Consider the following 19,905-nt stretch of genomic DNA (forward strand, 5'->3'; position numbering starts at 1 on the left):
GCTATCGCTGTGTTAAGTTCCTCTAAAGTTATCCCTGCATCGAGTGCAGAAGCTGCCCCCTGTCTAGTTTAGGAAGGTCACATTCAGCGAGAAAGCGTTCCATAGTTTGTGGATCAGTAGCATCGCATTTTGATTGGTATAGCTCTGAGTAAAACTGCGCAAAGCATTTCTTAATATCCTGCGTATCTGTTACTATTTAACCCTTCTTGTCTTTTATTTTGTGAATAGCTCTAGATGCCTGTACATGCCTTAGCTGTCTTGCTAATAATGTGTGGTTTGTCACCCAGTTCAAAATAACTTTGTTGCGTTCTAGCAAGTAAAGAGCCCACCCGTTTTGAAAGGATGGTAATTGTATTCATATTTTAACTTTGTGATCATCTCAAGGACTGTACACGAGGAATTCATCCTAAAAACTTTCTCCTGTTCCCCTAACTCTCTTTCAATTTCTCTTAGCCTAGTATTGGCGCGTTTCTTCCTCTCTGATGTATAAGAAATAATGTAACCTCTAATCACAGCCTTTAGAGATTCCCAAAGGGTGGAGTCGTCAACATCCCCCGTGTCGTTAGTTCCGAGGAAAAAGGCAATCTGCTCCTTCAAATACTGACAAAACGCCTCATCTTTCAGCAGCTATGCGTCTAAGCGCCACCGTCGCCGACCTGTCGACATATTGTCGAGTTTCAGCACCATGGACACAGGAGAGTGGTCCGTAATAGGTGATAGGTAACCGACTCAGCTGTTGAAATTAGTTTGGAGTCCAACAAAAAATAGTCAATTCTGGAATATGATTTATGAACTGATGAAAATAAAGAGTAATCCCTGTCTGTTGGATGTGTCAGTCTCCAAATATCGACAATGTTAAGGTTTGTCATCAATGTATTTAGACAGACACTGGCATTTGATTGTTGCAGTGACCTTGATAGCTGTTTATCTAAAAGAGGATCTAACGTACAGTTAAAGTCCCCTCCAACAATAACACTTGTATCCGAGATATTTGGTATGTCCTTAAATACCCTTTGAAAAAATAATGGATCATCGAAGTTGGGTCCATATAAATTGACCACGGTTACTGGTTTCGAATTCAGTATACCAGCCACAATAATATACCGACCATTAGGATCTGAAATCGAGGATGAGTAAACAAACGGAATGTTTTTCCTTATCAGGATTGCTACCCCTCTCGCTTTTGAATCAAAGTTAGACTGGTATATCTGACCGATCCAGCGGAGCGTTTAATATGAGTTTCTTGAAGAAACACTATGTCAGCACCCACTATGTCAGCACCCAGTGATTTAAGATGAGAAAAAACCTTGTTTCACCACATGCCCTAAGCCATTACAGTTCCAGCTGACTATCTTTATTCCACCTGGTCTACTATGTGCTCCGTCTCTATGTGGCATTTCTTATTTTAGAGCAAATTGTTGCTGTCATACAAAACTAAGAAGAAAAACGTCTTGTCATTCCACCTGTACTAATAATAAACGTGAACATAAAACACAGACCCCATCCCCCCTCCCGTCCCTTTACTGAGTGACTTCCCCAAACGAAGCACTCCTTGGCTAACACACACACCTTAGGGTGTCTAGACATACAGCTTGAACTAACTCGTCGTCTATAGATGCTCCGCATATACGCTAATATTAAATAACACTTAACTCTCACGTTATGGGGTGAGTGGCGCTAAAACATGATGTGCCAAACAATGCTATATTAGCCACAACATCTCACCAATCATAAGTCCCAAATTCTGGGGCCTGTTGCACAAAAGTAGAATTAAGACATCCGGGATAAGTGACTGAGCTGAGCTCAATGAAGCCAAAACATGTGCGTCCAGGCTTAATTGGTTGCACAAAGACCAAGCCAGGATGAGCAGACACGGATTCATTAAGCCAGGTGAAACCAATCCTGGATAGGTGCGCGCTCACGGCTCACTCAAATAGACCCCGCCACAGATCACAGATTAACTGATTTACCATGGCAACTAGAGCCGCGTACTTTTCCCCGTCGGAAGCACAAATCCTCATGGAGGCATACGAGGAGGTAAAAGATATAATTAAGAAGAAAGGCAACACCGCCACAGTGATAAAGCAAAGAGAAAAAGCGTGGCAAAGTATTGCAGACCGCCTGAATGCGTAAGTAGTGCACAATTACACACTCACCGCTCTGCTGAAACATCACAATTACAATTCAAATATTTAATTCACATCTCCAAAAACGCAGTTGTACTGTAATTATGAAACGGTTAAATTTTTAATTGAAATGCACTGCAGATATGAGTGAAATTGTGTAAAGTAAGTCCATCACACTGTATAAAGCTATGATAAATTATTATTAAAGCCTTACATTATTATTTAACGTTACTACGCTCAGTACGGTTTAATCTTAGCCGTTGTACTCTGCTTCTTATGTTGTCCACCGTTTTTTTTGTGTTTCTCCTGCTTTCATTAATGTAAAGCTGCTTTGACAGAATGAAACAATTGTGAAAAGTGCTATATAAATACAATTTAATTGAATAAATAGATGAGCTATAATAATAATCACTTTAATTTATATAGCGCCTTTCAAAGGACCCAAGGTCGGTTGCTCACTGCACTGCAAAAATGTCTTTCTTACTTAGTATTTTTGTCTTGTTTTCAGTTTAAAAAAATATCTAAAAAACATCTTGAATATTTTCTTGAGCAAAATTACCTAGGAAAATAAGCAAAAAAATCTGCCAGTGAAACGAGAACTTTTCTAAAATTAAGTGTTTATGGACAAAGTAAACTTATTTCAAGATAATTTTTATTATATTGACAGATTTTTTATTTGCTTGTTTTAAGCACACATTTACTTAACGTTTATATTTTTTGTCTAAACTATACTTATTTTGCTAGGTCATTTAGCAAATCAAGAAAATACATCTTTATTTAAGTTTTTTTTTTTTTAAATATTTTTACTGAAAACAAGACAAAAATACCAAGTAATTTTTTGCAGTGTGACTCCATTAAATGTGTGTGTGTGTAGATTAAACATGAACGGGCCAAAACGGACATGGCAGCAGGTCAAAATCAAATACAAGAACATTCTGCATTGCCAGTGATGTGCATTGATTGGTGTAATATTCCTCATCTTATGATTTCAGATGGTCTGCAATGCTGACTGTGTGATCAGCAATGTTGTGGCAAAATGGCCTGGCTCAGTCCATGACTCCAGAATCTTTCGGGCCTCTGAAATCTATCAGTGCCTATCACAAGGTAAGCCACACAACCCCTATTTATAACCATCATGGCTGTGTCAAGAATATCACTGTGTTTATGAGGTAGTAATGATGAGATTTTGTGTTGACAGGTGAATTCTCTGGTGTGTTGCTGGGAGACAGCCTTTTCTCCTGACACCTTTCACAGACCCCCAGGAAGCACAGCAGGCCTACAACCATGCCCATGCCAGGACCAGGGCCAGAGTTGAAATGACCTTTGGCCTCCTGAAGGCACGCTTTCACTGCCTTCACAAATTAAGGGTCAGCCCTGTTAGGGCATGTGATATTACTGTGGCTTGTGCTGTCCTCCACAATGTGGCCTGCCTGAGGAAGGAGAGGGCCCCCAGAGTGCCACCAGCCATGGACTGGGACAATCCGGCAATCTTCCCTGATGACGACAGTGGTCGGCTGCTGAGGGACCAATATGTGTTGAATTATTTTAGTTAGTATGTGTGCTTTCAATTTTGGTTAAATATGTCCTGCGGTGGCAGAGGAATTTGGGTTTTTATGGGTTCGTTTTTACGAATTTGGCCTCTTATGATGTTTGTGCGGTATACTGTGTGTAATACAAGGCTGCAGGAGGCTACTGCATCCATTCATTTGTCTGTTCAGTTGATGTGTATGGATTTGTCCTGCATTTATTTTAGTGTGCAGACATGCAGGGTGTGTTATATACAGACCTTTGAATGTGTATGTATCATTTTGTATAATATGCTTGGATTCTGTGCTTTCCATCTTGTAGAGTCACTGTGACTTCAGTTTCGAAAGGAGCTGATGGTTTACCTGCTTTGTTTTGTCCTTATTCAATAAAGGAACATAATGTTACACATTGTGTTTTTATATTCATATGGAATGTGTATTTGTTTATATGACAGAGTACTAGGGCCACACTGAAGAAAAAGGATAAAGTCATACATTTATGAGGCTGGTTCTTTCTGCAGAAAAGCTACATATTGTTTTTACAGTTTTGATACTTATGACAATGTGATACTTAATATTCTGGCACATCAGCATGTCTTTGTTTATGAAACCATACTGAAGTACAATTTCACGAAATGCCCCGCATCTGTCATTTTAACAACTGTCCTCCTTTAAAACAACTGGTTACAATATTATGACTTGTCTTTTTTTTCCCTCTGTGGCCCTAATATTCTATCATTTTATATATAGTCTATGGGAAACTGTAAATTATCTAATGATAGCAACATCTAAAAATCATTTTTTATCCAAAATCATTGAAATTAATGATCACAAACGTTTAAATAATGACAGTGGGTCTAGTTATATGTGATAACAATGTATAGTGAGCAGTGAAATAACTATTGGTTTCCATTTGTGGTGACTGCTGACTGACATTAGGGATGAGATTAAATAGATCCTGGAATTTAGCCTGGTCTGGAGCAGGCTAGCTCCACAGAATAAATCTCCATGGTAATTTATACCATAACATATCCTCCTGCCCCTATCCATCTTTAGTGCAACCGGATTACGGATCAATTGAGCCAGGATCACCAAGATATCCTGGCTTAATCCCTTATCCTAGTTTTGTGCAACAGGCCCCAGATCTTCTAATCGAAAAAACATAGGCCGGAAATCCAAACACATTCATGGCCTGTATTTGGTCATTTAGCCGGCTGACACAGCCGTTCTGTATCCTCAGCCAGGGAGCTTGCTTGTCAAGAACAGATCGGCCACTTTTGGGTTGTCAAACGTACGTGTTGATTCTTCGACTGTCACCTTAAACCGGGCTGGGAAGAGGAATCCATATCGGATGTTGGCCACCCTGCATTTGTTTGCGTACCTCACCTCCAAGGTAAGATCTGGGTAGAAAGACACCCTGGCTCCGTTGAAGTTAAGGGGGAACTTTTGACTAGCCAGCTTGAGGATGAGATCCCTGGTCTGGGGATAGTGCAGCCGTACAGTGAATGGCCTTGGTGGCCCGCCCTTGGCCGGCTTCGTTGCCTGAGATCTGTGTGCGCGGTCGATCAGGATGGCCGTTTTGAAGTGTTCACTCCCCAGCAGGGCCGGTATCAGCTCCGAGACAAATTCAGTGGGTTTCCCTTTCTCAGTGTCCTCCTGGATGCCACATATTCGGATGTTCTGGCGTCTTGAATGCGACTCCAGCAGTTCCAGTCGGGCTTTCAGGGTTTTGTTGTCATTTTTGAACGTTGCGCACTGTTTCTCTATGTCCTGTAGCCGGGCCTCGTGATCGGCTGTCGACTGCTCAACCTCATGCACCCTTCTCTGAGTTGCCTTCACAGTTTCGGCCAAACTCCCAATACTCTTTGAGATATCAGCCAACCTTGTGTCCACCTTCTTGCTTAGTGAGTTTATGGCAGCCAGTATGTCACTTTGCGTAGGCTCTGTGGGGAACTCTTGGAAGCTAGCCTCTTCAGCCAACTCCTCGTGGGTTGGCGACGCTGAAATTGGTTCGTCTTCTCTCATTTAAAGTATCTTGTTTAGCGCTCCCTTTTTTGGTGCCTTTTCCCTTTGTCATATTTGTTTGAAGTTATAGGTCGTGAAAGGTTAAGATAAATACTAATTTGTTTCAAAATGGAGCGGAGCACATCTACTCCATAGCACGCTCTCTAGCGCCCCAGATTGAACTCTTTGGCCTGAATACCAAGCGTCACATCTGGAGGAAACCTGGCACCATCCCTACAGCAAAGCATGGTGGTGGCAGCATCATGCTGTGGGGATGTTTTTCAGTGGCAGGGATTGGGAGACAAGTCAGGAGAGGGAAAGATGAATGGAGAAACGTACAGAGATCCTTGATGAAAATCTGCTCCAGAGCGCTCAGGACCTCAGACTGGGGCGAAGGGTCACCCTAAGCAAACAGACAAGACAACACAGGAGTGGTTTCGGGACAAGTCTCTGGATGTCCCTAAGTGGCTCAGCCAGAGCCCGGACTCGATCAAACATCTCTGGAAAGACCTGAAAATAGCTGTGCAGCAACGCTCCCCATCCAACCTGACAGAGCTTGAGAGGATCTGGAGAGAACAATGGGAGAAATTCCCCAAATACAGGTATGCCAAGCTTGTGGCGTCATACCCAAGAAGACTTGAGGCTGTAATCGCTGCCAAAGGTGCTTCAACAAAGTACTGAGTAAATGGTCTTAATACTTATGTAAACATATTTTTTCTGTTTTTGCTTTGTCATTATGGGGTATTGTGTGTAGCTTGATGAGGGAAAAAGCTATTTAAATCAATTTTAGAATAAGGCTGTAAAGTAACAAAATTAGTATTTCATTCTGTAACAAAGCCCTTTTGTGGGGAAAAACTCATTCTAATTGGCTGGGCCTGGCTCCCTAGTAGGTGGGCCTGGGAGGGAATATGCCCACCCACTTGGGAGCCAGGCCCAGCCATTATTTATATAAACTCAGCAAAAAAAGAAATGTCCCTTTTTCAGGACTGTCTTTCAAATATAATTAGTAAAAATCCAAATGACTTCACAGATCTTCATTGTAAAGGGTTTAAAAACTGTTTCCCATGCTTGTTCAATGAACCATAAACAATTAATGAACATGCACCTGTGGAACGCTCGTTAAGACACTAACAGACGGTAGGCAATTAAGGTCACAGTTATGAAAACTTAGGACACTAGAGGATTTTCTACTGACTCTGAAAACCCTGAAAAGAAAGATGCCCAAGGTCCTTGCTCATCTGCATGAACGTGCCTTAGGCATGCTGCAAGGAGGCATGAGGACTGCAGATGTGGCCAGGGCAATAAATTGCAATGTCGGTACTGTGAGAGGTCTAAGACAGAGATACAGGGAGACAGGACGGACAGCTTATCGTCCTCGCAGTTGTAGACCACGTGTAACAACACCTGCACAGGATCGGTACATCCGAACATCACACCTGCGGGACAGGTACAGAATGGCAACAACAACTGCCCGAGTTATACCAGGAACACACAATCCCTCCATCAGTGCTCAGACTGTCCGCAATAGGCTGAGAGAGGCTGGACTGGGGGCTTGTAGGCCTGTTGTAAGGCAGGTCCTCACCAGACATCACCGGCAACAACGTCGCCTATGGGCACAAACCCAGTCGTTGGACCAGACAGGACTGGCAAAAAGTGCTTTTCACTGACGAGTTGCGGTTTTGTCTCACCGGGGGTGATGGTCGGATTCGTGTTTATTGTCGAAGGAATGAGCGTTACACCGAGGTCTGTACTCTGGAGCAGGACCTCAACGCTATGCGTTACAGGGAAGACATCCTCCTCCCTCATGTGGTACCCTTCCTGCAGGCTCATCCTGACATGACCCTCCAGCATGACAATGCCACCAGCCATACTGCTTGTTCTGTGCGTAATCGGAGGGTGAGGGCTAGGGCCATTCCCCCCAGAAATGTCCGGGAACTTTCAAGTGCATTGGTGGAAGAGTGGGGTAACATCTCACAGCAAGAACTGGCAAATCTGGTGCAGTCCATGAGGAGGAGACGCACTGCAGTACTTAATGCAGCTGGTGGCCACACCAGATACTGACTGTTATTTTTGAATTTGACCCCCCCTTTGTTCAGGGACACATTATTCAATTTCTGTTAGTCACGTCTGTGGAATTTGTTCAGATTATGTCTCAGTTGTTGAATCTTAAGTTCATACAAATATTTACACATGTTAAGTTGGCTGAAAATAAACACAGTTCACAGTGAGAGAATGTTATTTTTTTCCTGCTGAGTTTATATACTGTATATACAAAATGCCACCCCAAATTTTTCCAAGAAGGATGTTAAACTTTTAAAAATAAATTTGTTTTACAATGTACACATTGTCTGTCCCAGAACACTAAGACGGTTGGATGCCGGTTATGTTTGAGGACATCTGTAAATACATCCACCTCGCAACCTCTATGTGAATCATAAAATGACAGTTTTACAACGCAGGTTGTAGTTCTTGCTGCATTAACTGCTCCTGTGCAATTCCTCATATGCCATATCAGGCTACTCTTCTGCCTGAAGGATTTGCCACATTCCTTGCACTGATAGTTTTTCCCCGAGTCTCTTGATTGTTACCAGAACACACACACACACATTGTTTTCTCCTGCGTGTGAATGATCATGGGATTTTTAATTGGGATGCCTTGATTAAGTATTTTCTACACAAAGAGCATCTGTATGGTCTCTCCCGTGTGTCCCTTCATATGCCTTTTCAGATCAGATTCCCAATCGAAACGTTTGTCTCAAACATGAACACTGAACTGTTGTTCACTTGTGTGTTAGCTCATATTTTGCGAGTTGTGACTGAAACATTTGCCACATTCACTGCATCAGTAAGGTTTCTCCCCAGTATGGGCCCTTGTAGGACTTGCAATAAGAGTTCAATTTGAAACATTTACCACACGAGGAGGGTCACAAATGTGACTATCCAGATTTCAGACACAAGTCATTTCACACACACTGCTACATTCTGAAACACCATTGCAGTCTCCATCTGGTTCTGTTAGACTCTTCAGTTGTGTTGGTGGGATAAAGATATTAACATTTACATTTAAGTCATTTAGCAGATGCTCTTATCCAGAGCGACTTACAAATTGGTGCATTCACCTTATGACATCCAGTGGAACAGCCACAATAGTGCATCTAAATCTTTTAAGGGGGGTGAGAAGGATTACTTTATCCTATCCTAGGTATTCCTTAAAGAGGTGGGGTTTCAGGTGTCTCCGGAAGGTGGTGATTGACTCCGCTGTCCTGGCAATTTGGATTTGGTTAATATCTGAGGGCTGAGGTTTCGATCCTCCTGATCACATTTACTTTTCACACAGGCAGGAGTGAATATGAACTCTTTGGTATGAGACTTCAGCCCTTCCAGCTGCTCTTCTGCCCGCCTCATTGGTCCAGAAATCTTCATGTTCCTCTTTAATCTGTGTGGGGTCTGAGTCCTGCTTCATTCCTGCTCACAGTGCTGATGCTAAGGGGGAACATCCTCTGCAGAGACTGGGAGAGAGACCCACTTGAGGTCTGCAGAGGATAGGAAAATAATCTTTCACAAAAAAATGTATTCCTTATTCAATGTTTAATATGGTACATTTATTGATTATAAATCACTCAGAAAATGTCCTTACACTTTCACAGCTTGAATATATTTCAGCATGGTCATTTGACACCATCAGAGAGAATAAAGGAAATATGTATTTATTTCCTTAATGAAATAATGTCCACAGTTATCTGATTACAGCAAGTGGTGAGCTTACTGTACAGCGTGCATACCATAAAGGAAACAGACACCAAGAACCAACGTAAACAATGGAACAAATGGCAACAAATGGGACGGCAGGTAACCTAGGTGTTAGAGAGGCAGGCCAGCATTTCAACCCCACATAACACAATCTGAAAAAGTCAAAAGGAGTGAATACTTTTTTATACCCACTGTATATTGTTCTCTCCAGTGTGAATAATCAAATTGTCAGTTTTCCACTCAGGTTGCTGCATTATGCTGCATTATTTGCTCCGGTGTGTGATGCCTCATATGGTTGCTCGGAGTTCCCTTCTTCCTGAAGGATTTGCCACATTCCTTGCACTACTTAAGTTTCTCCCCTGTGTGTGCACTCAAATGTTTAGTCAGACTTATTTTCTGGTTGAAGCATTTACCACAATATTGACAGCAATACCGTTTCTCTCCTGTATGACTTGCTGTATGTAATCTTAATTGAAATGCTGTGGTAAAACATTTTCTGCACAGAGGACACTTGTGTGGTTTCTCCCCTGAGTGTCGCCTCATATGCACAGTCAGATGTCCTATCTGACGGAAGCATTTGCCACATTCATTGCAGCCATAAGGTTTCTCCCCGGTATGGGTCCTCTTATGCCTTTTCAGATCAGATTCCCAATAAAACAGTTTGCCACAAATATCACACCTAAACGGTTTCTCCCCTGTGTGTCCCCTCATATGCACTGTCAGATGTCCGATCTGACTAAAGCATTTGCCACATACACTGCAGCAATAAGGTTTCTCCCCAGTATGGGCCCTCATATGCCTTTCCAGAGCAGATTTACAGTTGAAACATTTGCCACAAACAAGACAAGGGTTTTCACCAATGTGACTTGGTTTCATCTTGATCTCTTTAGTTGTACTGGTAGGGGACTCCACAATTTGCATTTGGAAAAGATGTGAGGGCTGAGGTGGGCCCTGATTTTCGACAGAAGCAGGAGTAAATATGAATTCTTTGGTATCAGACTCTAGCTCTTTAAGCTGCTCTCCCCCCTGACTGGTCCAGAGTTCCTCATGTTCCTCTTTAACTTGTGTGGGCTCTGGATTCTCCTGCTTCAGACTGGGGCTCCACTGCTGCTGTTCAAGGGGGACCTCTTCTGGGAGACAGAGCTGATGGAGGTCTGGAGAAAAGGATAGGAAAGAAGAATCTTTCAAAAACTATTAATTCCTTAACCATTGTCTTACATGGTTAGTTGGTACACTTACAGTCCATTTATACTGGATAGACGCATGGTTGCTTTGAGTTGGGAGCAGTCTGACCGCATGCCTTTTTATCAGATTCTCCCAGAGAACCTTGAAGCCTCTGTTGCCTGATCTTCCATCATTCTACACTCAAAACGACTAAGTCCTACAATTTAAATAACGCTAATACGTTAAACATTGTGAACACCACTTTTTATTTCTTTACTGTAATAAGCTTGGAAAAAACCTATTGAAAAAAGATTTGAAACTCTGTTGGCGCTCAAATCAATTACAAAATCCACAACCCAATGCTCTTTCTGGAAAATGCCATGGGCCAGCTAGCCTAGTCTGCGGCATGCTGATGGCTAGCTAAATGGTACTTTCAGTGTCCAAATATTGACAAAATGACTAATATGCTGACCAAACCAGGCTCCGCACGTGCGTCTGTGTGCGCCATCGTGCGAGTGTTGATTTTGTCTATCCCCATCAAAATATCAAAACCAACTGTGAACCAACTATTTTAATTTGGGGACAGGTTGAAAACACACATGAAAAACCATTCAAGAACATTTAGCTAGCTTTGTTGCTTTTTCTTTTTCTTCTGGATACTAGTATAAATTGTTATCCATTTTGAGCCCTGCAAAATTGTGTGTACTCCAACAATTTATCCACTGTTAAAAAGCTAAACCTTGTTAGTTTTCTTTGAGTAATTTCTTCAAATGTTTTATGGCAGTTGCTCGGAGCAGCTGCTCCGCCCATAACCGTAAGGCTCTCCAGAGGGAGGTCTGTGAGGTCTGCACAATGCATCACTGGGTGCAAACTACCTGACATCTAGGACACCTACACCACCCGATTTCACAGGAAAGCCAAAAAGTTCATCAAGGACAACAACCACCCGAGCCACTGCCTGTTCACCCCGCTATTGAATGTTATGTTATAATTCCGTAACATTCTGGCAAATTAGTTGGCAATGAGCCAGGCTGCCCAAACTGTTGCATATACCCTGACTCTGCGTGCAAGAGAAGTGACAATTTCACCTGATTAATATTGCCTGCTAACCTGGATTTATTTTAGCTAAATATGCAAGTTTAAAAATATATACTTCTGTGTATTGATTTTAAGAAAGGCATTGGTGTTTGTGCTATTTTCGCAAATGCGCTTTTGTTAAATCATCCCCCAGTGTTGCATCGATTATATGCAATGCAGGACACGCTAGATAAACTAGCAATATCATCAACCATGTGTAGTTAACTAGTGATTATGATTGATTGATTGTTTTTTATAAGATAAGTTTAATGCTAGCTAGCAACTTACTTTGGCTTACTGCATTCGCGTAACATGCGGTCTCCTCGTGGAGTGCAACAAGAGGCAGGTGGTTATAGCGTTGGACTAGTTAACTGTAAGGTTGCAAGATTGAATCCCCCGAGCTGACAAGGTGAAAATCTGTCGTTCTGCCCCTGAACAAGGCAGTTAACCCACCGTTCCTAGGCCGTCATTGAAAATAAGAATGTGTTCTTAACGGACTTGCCTAGTTAAATAAAGGTATAAAAATATATTTTTTTTTAAATCGGCAAAATCGTCACCCAAAAATAGAGATTTCCAATTGTTATGAAAACTTGAAATCGGCCCTAATTAAACCATTCCGATTAATCGGTCAACCTCTAGTGTGTATAAGGTAGTTGTTGTGAAATTGTTAGGTTATATTACTTGTTAGATATAACTGCATGGTTGGAACTAGAAGCACAAGCATTTCGCTACACTCGCATTAACATCTGCTAACCAAGTGTGTGACAAATACATTTGATTTGATATTGCACTCCACAAGGAGACTGCATGGCAGGCTGACTACCTGTTATGCGAGTGCAGCAAGGAGCCAAGGTAAGGTGCTAGCTAACATTAAACGTATCTTATAAAAAACAAGCAATCTTAACATAATCACTAGTTAACTACACATGGTTGATGATATTACTAGTTTATCCAGATTGTCCTGCGTTGCATATAATCGATGCGGTGCCTGTTAATTTATCATTGAATCATAGCATACTTCGCCAAACGGGTGATATAACAACCGCATGTTGTTGCACCAATGTGCACCTAACCATAAACATCAATTCCTTTCTTAAAATCAATACACAAGTATATATTTTAAAACCTGCATATTTAGTTAATATTGCCTGCTAACATGAATTTCTTTTAAATAGGGAAATTGTGTCACTTCTCTTGCGTTCCATGCAAGCAGAGTCAGGGTATATGCAGCAGTTTGGGCCGCCTGGCTTGTTGCGAACTGTGTGAAGATCATTTCTTCCTAACAAAGACCGTAATTAATTTGCCAGAATTGTACATAATTATGACATAACATTGAAGGTTGTGCAACGTAACAGCAATATTTAGACTTAGGGATGCCACCCGTTAGATAAAATAAGGAACGGTTCCGTATTTCACTGAAAGAATAAACGTTTAGTTTTCTAAATGATAGTTTCCGGATTTGACCATATTAGTGACCTAAGGCTCGTATTTCTGTGAGTTTATTATATTATAATTAAGTCTGATTGAGCGGCGGTAGGCAGCAGCACGCTCGTAAGCATTTATTCAAACAGCACTTTCCTGCATTTGGCAGCAGCTATTCGCTGTGCTTCAAGCATTGCGCTGTTTATGACTTCAAGCCTATCAACTCCCGAGATTAGGCTGGCAATACCAAAGTACCTATTAGACTATACAATAGTCAAAGGATTATGAAATACAAATGGTATAGAGAGAAAAAGTCCTATAATAACTACAACCTAAAACGTCTTACCTGGGAATATTGAAGACTCATGTTAAAAGGAACCACCAGCTTCCAGCTTATGTTCGGAGCAAGGAACTTAAAACTTCTTGTAACTTGGGGGCAGTATTTTCATTTTTGGAAAAATAACGTTCCCAATGTAAACGGGGCTATTTTGTCAGGACAATACGGTAGAATATATAGAATATATAGAAAACACTTTAAAGTTTTCAAAACTGTCAAAATATTGGCTGTGAGTATAACAGAACTGATATTGCAGGCGAAAGCCTGAGAAAAATCCAATCCGGAAGTGACTCATGTTTTGAAAGCTCTGTGTTCCGATGCGTCCCTAATGTGCAGCGAATGGGCTATCAACCAGATTCCTTTTTCTACATATTCCCCAAGGTGTCTACAGCATTTTGACGTAGTTTCACGCATTTATGTTGAAGAATGAGCGTAAGCGACTATATTGCGTAAGTGGTCACCTGATGGCTCTCAGAGTGATTCTTGTTTAAAAAAAAATATTTTACCCCTTTTTCTCCCCAATTTCGTGGTATCGAATTGTTGTAGTAGCTACTATCTTGTCTCATCGCTACAACTCCCGTACGGGCTCGGGAGAGACGAAGGTTGAAAGTCATGCGTCCTCCGATACACAACCCAACCAACTGCTTCTTAACACAGCGTGCATCCAACCCAGAAGCCAGCCGCACCAATGTGTCGGAGGAAACACCGTGCACCTGGCAACCTTGGTTAGCGCGCACTGAGCCCAGCCCGCCACAGGAGTCACTGGTGCGCGATGAGACGAGGACATCCCTACCGACCAAGCCCTCCCTAACCCGGACGACGCTAGGCCAATTGTGCGTCGCCCCACGGACCTCCCGGTCGCGGCCAGTTACGATAGAGCCTGGGCGTGAACCCAGGGACTCTGATGGCACAGCTGGCGCTGCAGTACAGCACCCTTAACCACTGCGCCATCAGAGTGATTCTTGCGTAAAATACAGAGGTAGCCATTTCTCCTCTCGGTCCTACTGAAAAGCCAATTGTCCCGGTGGATATATTATTGAATAGATATTTGAAAAACACCTTGAGGATTGATTATAAACAACGTTTGCCGTGTTTCTGTCGATATTATGGAGCTAATTTGGAATATTTTTCGCTGTTTTCGTGACCGCAATTTCCGGTCGATTTCTTAGCCAAACGTGAAGAACAAACAGAGCTATTTCGCCTACAAAAATAATATTTTTGGAAAAAAGGAACATTTGCTATCTAACTGGGAGTCTTGTGAGTGAAAACATCCGAAGCTCATCAAAGGTAAACGATTTAATTTGATTGCATTTCTGATTTTCGTGACCAGGTTGCCTGCTGCCAGCTAGGCAAAATGCTATGCTAGGCTATCGATAAACGTACACAAATGCTTGTCTTGCTTTGTCTGTAAAGCATATTTTAAAAATCTGAGCTGACAGGGTGATTAACAAAAGGCTAAGCTGTGTTTCAATATATTTCATGATTTCATGAATCTGAATATTTTCTAGTAATATTTATGCCCGTTGCGTTATGCTAATTAGTGTCAGATGACGATTACGCTCCCGGACCCGGGATGGGTAGTATCAAGATTAAACGTTAGCTTTTTTTTTTTACATGGCACACATTGCACTTTTACTTTCTTCTCCAACACTTTGTTTTTGCATTATTTAAACCAAATTGAACATGTTTCATTATTTATTTGAGGCTAAATTTATTTTATTGATATATTATATTAAGTTATAATAAGTGTTTCTTCAGTATTGATGTAATTGTCCTTATTACAAATATATATATATATATATATATATTTTTTAATATACAGTGGGGAGAACAAGTATTTGATACACTGCCGATTTTGCAGGTTGTCCTACTTACAAAGCATGTACAGGTCTGTAATTTTTTATCATAGGTACACTTCAACTGTGAGAGATGGAATCTAAATCAGAAAATCACATTGTATGATTTTTAAGTAATTAATTTGCATTTTATTGCATGACATAAGTATTTGATCATCCTACCAACCAGTAAGAATTCCAGCTCACAGACCTGTTAGTTTTTCTCTAAGAAGCCCTCCTGTTCTCCACTCATTACCTGCATCTGTTTGAACTCGTTACCTGTGTAAAAGACAACTGTCCACACACTCAATCAAACAGACTCCAAGCTCTCCACAATGGCCAAGACCAGAGAGCTGTGTAAGGACATCAGGGGTTAAATTGTAGACCTGCACAAGGCTGGGATGGGCTACAGGACAATAGGTAAGCAGCTTGGTGAGAAGGCAACAACTGTTGGCGCAATTATTAGAAAATGGAAGAAGTTCAAGATGACGGTCAATCACCCTCGGACTGGGGCTCCATGCAAGATCTTACCTCGTGGGGCATCAATGATCATGAGGAAGGTGAGGGATCAGCCCAGAACTACACGGCAGGACCTGGTCAATGACCTAAAGAGAGCTGGGACCACAGTCTCAAAGAAAACCATCAGTAACACACTACGCCGTCATGGATTAAAATCCTGCAGCGCACGCAAGGTCCCCCTGCTCAAGCCAATGCATGTCCAGGCCCGTTTGAAGTTTGCCAATGACCATCTGGATGATCCAGAGGAGGAATGGGAGAAGGTCATATGGTCTGATGAGACAAAAATAAAGCTTTTTGGTCTAAACGCCACTTGCCGTGTTTGGAGGAAGAAGAAGGATGAGTACAACCCCAAGAACACCATCCCAACCGTGAAGCATGGAGGTGGAATCATCGTTCTTTGGGGATGCTTTTCTGCAAAGGGGCCAGGACAACTGCACCGTATTGAGGGGAGGATGGATGGGCCCATGTATAGCGAGATCTTGGCCAACAACCTCCTTCCCTCAGTAAGAGCATTGAAGATGGGCCATGGCTGGGTCCGAAACACCTAGCCAGGGCAACTAAGGAGTGGCTCCGTAAGAAGCATCTCAAGGTCCTGGAGTGGCCTAGCCAGTCTCCAGATCTGAACCCAATAGAAAATCTTTGGAGGGAGCTGAAAGTCCGTATTGCCCAGCGACAGCCCCGAAACCTGAAGGATCTGGAGAAGGTCTGTATGGAGGAGTGGGCCAAAATCCCTGCTGCAGTGTGTGCAAACCTGGTCAAGAACTACAGGAAACGTATGATCTCTGTAATTGCAAACAAAGGTTTCTGTACCAAATATTAAGTTCTGCTTGTCCGATGTATCAAATACATATGTCATGCAATAAAATGCAATTAATTACTTAAAAATCATACAATGTGATTTTCTGGATTTTTGTTTAGATTCTGTCTCTCACAGTTGAAGTGTACCTATGATAAAAAATTACAGACCTCTACATGTTTTGTAAGTAGGAAACACTGCCGATTTTGCAGGTTATCAAATACTTGTTCTCCCCACTGTGTGTGTGTGTGTGTGTGTGTGTGTGTGTGTGTGTGTGTGTGTGTGTGTGTATATACAACTTTTTTGATTTAAAAAAATATATATATTCATACATTTATTTTACAAAAACAACATTTGGCCTATTAATCGGTATCGGCGTTGAAAAATCATAATCGGTCGACCTCTTGTATATTCTCTTAAAAATCTATAAGTTGGTGGGAGAGGTGGGATATTCAGCACGGCAAGCGTCTAACATATACTGAAGGAAAATAGAAAAGAAACAGTGTCAGGCCCATGTTTCACGAGCTGAAATAAAAGATCCCAGAAATGTTCCATACGCACAGGAAAAATGTTCTCAAATTTTGTGCACAAATGTATTTATGCTCACTAACAGGGATGTTTCTCCTTTACCAAGAGAAGTCATGAGTGAAGTGGTGGTCACACCAGATACTGACTGGTTTTCTGATCCATAACCCTACCTATTTTTTAAGGTATCTGTGACCAACAGATGCATATGTTTATTCCCAGTCATGTGAAATCCATAGATTAGGGCTTAATGAATTTATTTAAATTGACTGATTTTCTTATATGAACTGTAACTCAGTAAAATCATTGAAATTGTTGCTTGCATTGCAGCATTTTATTTTTGTTCTGTGTCGAACCAAGTTATATTTTAGCGCCTGGCTACGCAGACACCCGTTGATGAAATTATTGAATAACATGTATGTGTAAATGTATTTTGCAACGTGGCGGGTTTGGTCAGCATAAGTCATGGCATTAGAAAAAATACTGCCATTATCATGTTATGTTCCTAGATGCGCACACACACACAAAGTTATAGCTTATAATTAGTTAGCTACAATGACTAGCTTGCTATATTACCTACAATTTCCATCTAGCTAAGCTAACTAGCCAGCCAAAGCAGGGTCATGGGTGGAAGGGATGCAACGTCTGTCAAAATCTATGTCATACTTACCAAAATCCCCTAGTATTTTTATCAGCAGCGGTGGCAAAGGTTTGGGGGGGGTGCTGGAGTCACCACCATGTACAAATTAATAGGGGATATAACCTTAACCACCAGAGCTTGTTCATGGTGGTTAGCATGCAACAACAGCTGGGCGCTAGTTAGAAAGTTGTGTTTATTTTGACGAGCGAGTGAGAAATAACTTGTAATAATATATTACTCTAAAACAAAATTCTACGTTTTAAGTGTGAAGTATGCATTTGTCTAAAGAAAGAAAATTCACATGAGCACCACAATGCCTACTCCATTCATGCTCTACCAAGTTTTTCCCAACACCCTGCTTTGACCTACTACAGTAGCTGTTGGCCTATTGTACTTCAAACAATGTGTATGCAGGTTGCTTAGGATTTAAACCTTCTCAAATAGCCTAATTCATACTCGGAGGAGGTGCTCGCATAATAATGTGATTTGTACTGCATACAAGTAAAAGTATTGGATTCTTCGCACACACACAACAAATTCCAAGCATTTTTTTTCTTTCTATGAAAGCAAGCTGTGCTTTTATACTTAAAAGACCATCATGCTTGATTGAGCGAGCAGCTTTGCACTGTAGTAATGTGGTGCCTGCCGGTATTTCCTTAAACAATTATATTAGCAATACATGTAATTGACAAAAATATATATCATAAAACATTTTTAGGTCAGTAGGTGTTCAACATAATAAATGATTATGGCATGATGGAAAGTCACTCCTATATAAAAGGTCTAAAGAACCTGTCTCTCTTCCTGATTTCTGTTTAGCTGACCTGTGTAATATTGACAAACTCAGAAACACTTGTTTAGCAAACATGGTCCTGTGTAATCAATTGCTGATCAGTTAATTCGAATGAATATGTAACAATACATACAGCCTAATGATACAAATACAGAGAGAGAGAGAGAGACAGACAGAAATGACTAACAGAAATGAAATAATGTGTCCCTGAACAAAGGGGGGGGTGTCAAAATCAAAAGTCAGAATGCAGCTGGTGGCCACACCAGATAAAGTACTGCAGTGAGTCTCCTCCTCATAGACTGCACCAGATTTGCCAGTTATTTCTGTGAGATGTTACCCACTCTTCCACCAAGGCACATGCAAGTCCCGGAGATTTCTGGTGGGGAATGGCCCTCGTCCCTCGATCCAACAGATCCCAGACTTGCTCACTGGGATTGAGATCCGGGCTCTTCACTGGCCATGGCAGAACACTGACATTCCTGTCTTGCAGGAAATCACGCACGGAACAAGCAGTATGGCTGGTGGCACTGTCATGCTGGAGGGTCATGTCAGGATGAGCCTGCAGGAAGGGTACCACATGAGGGAGGAGGATGTCTTCCCTGTAACCGTGACTCGTCAGTGAAGAGCATTTTTTGCCAGTCCTGTCTGGTCCAGCGACAGTGGGTTTGTGCTCATAGGCGATGTTGTTGCCGGTGATGTCTGGTGAGGACACCTGTATCTTTATGGTGACTGGGTGTATTTGGTACAACACCCAAAGTGTAATTAATAATTTCACCATGCTCAAAGGGATATTCTTCTTTGCGAGGCATTAGAAAAACTCCCTGAATAATTCCACTTTGACATTATGGAGCATTACAGGTTTGTGCAAAAAAAACGTGGTAATGAACTACAATGACCATAATCCATTGCGCATCTACTTGTCCAATATGTGTTTCTTTTACGCCAGCTACAGAAGAGAGAAGAATATGTGATGTGAGGGGATATAAAGAACAGCTGTTGCTTCGAAAGGTACAGTTGAAGTCAGAAGTTTACATACATTTAAACTCAGTTTTTCACAATTCCTGACATTTAATCCCTAGAAGAAATTCCCTGTTTTAGGTGAGTTAGGATCACCACGTTATTTTAAGAATGTGAAATGTCAGAATAATAGTAGAGAGAATGATTTATTTCAGATTTTATTTATTTCATCACATTCCCAGTGGGTCAGGAGTTTACATACACTCAATTAGTATTTGCTAGCATTGCCTTTAAATTGTTTCACTTGGGTCAAACGTTTCAGGTAGCCTTTCACACAAGCTTCCCATAATAAGTTGAGTGAATTTTGGCCCATTCCTCCTGACAGAGCTGGTGCAACTGAGTCAGGTTTGTAGGCCTCCTTGCTCGCACAAGCT

General features: G+C 41.6%; 1 protein-coding gene across 1 annotated transcript in view; it reads right to left on the reverse strand.

Moving 5' to 3' along the window:
• Nucleotides 1-9,227: 9,227 nt before the first annotated feature.
• LOC118389862 (oocyte zinc finger protein XlCOF6.1-like) overlaps nucleotides 9,228-19,905 on the reverse strand; it is a 31,044-nt gene continuing 20,366 nt past the window's right edge. Inside the window, exon 2 of the mRNA XM_035779791.1 lies at nucleotides 9,228-10,560. Coding sequence (XP_035635684.1) covers nucleotides 9,749-10,560 — 812 coding nt within the window. The 3' untranslated portion in view covers nucleotides 9,228-9,748. The remainder of the gene's footprint in view (nucleotides 10,561-19,905) is intronic.

Source organism: Oncorhynchus keta, chromosome 11, assembly GCF_023373465.1.
Source record: "Oncorhynchus keta strain PuntledgeMale-10-30-2019 chromosome 11, Oket_V2, whole genome shotgun sequence".
Taxonomy (NCBI): domain Eukaryota; kingdom Metazoa; phylum Chordata; class Actinopteri; order Salmoniformes; family Salmonidae; genus Oncorhynchus; species Oncorhynchus keta.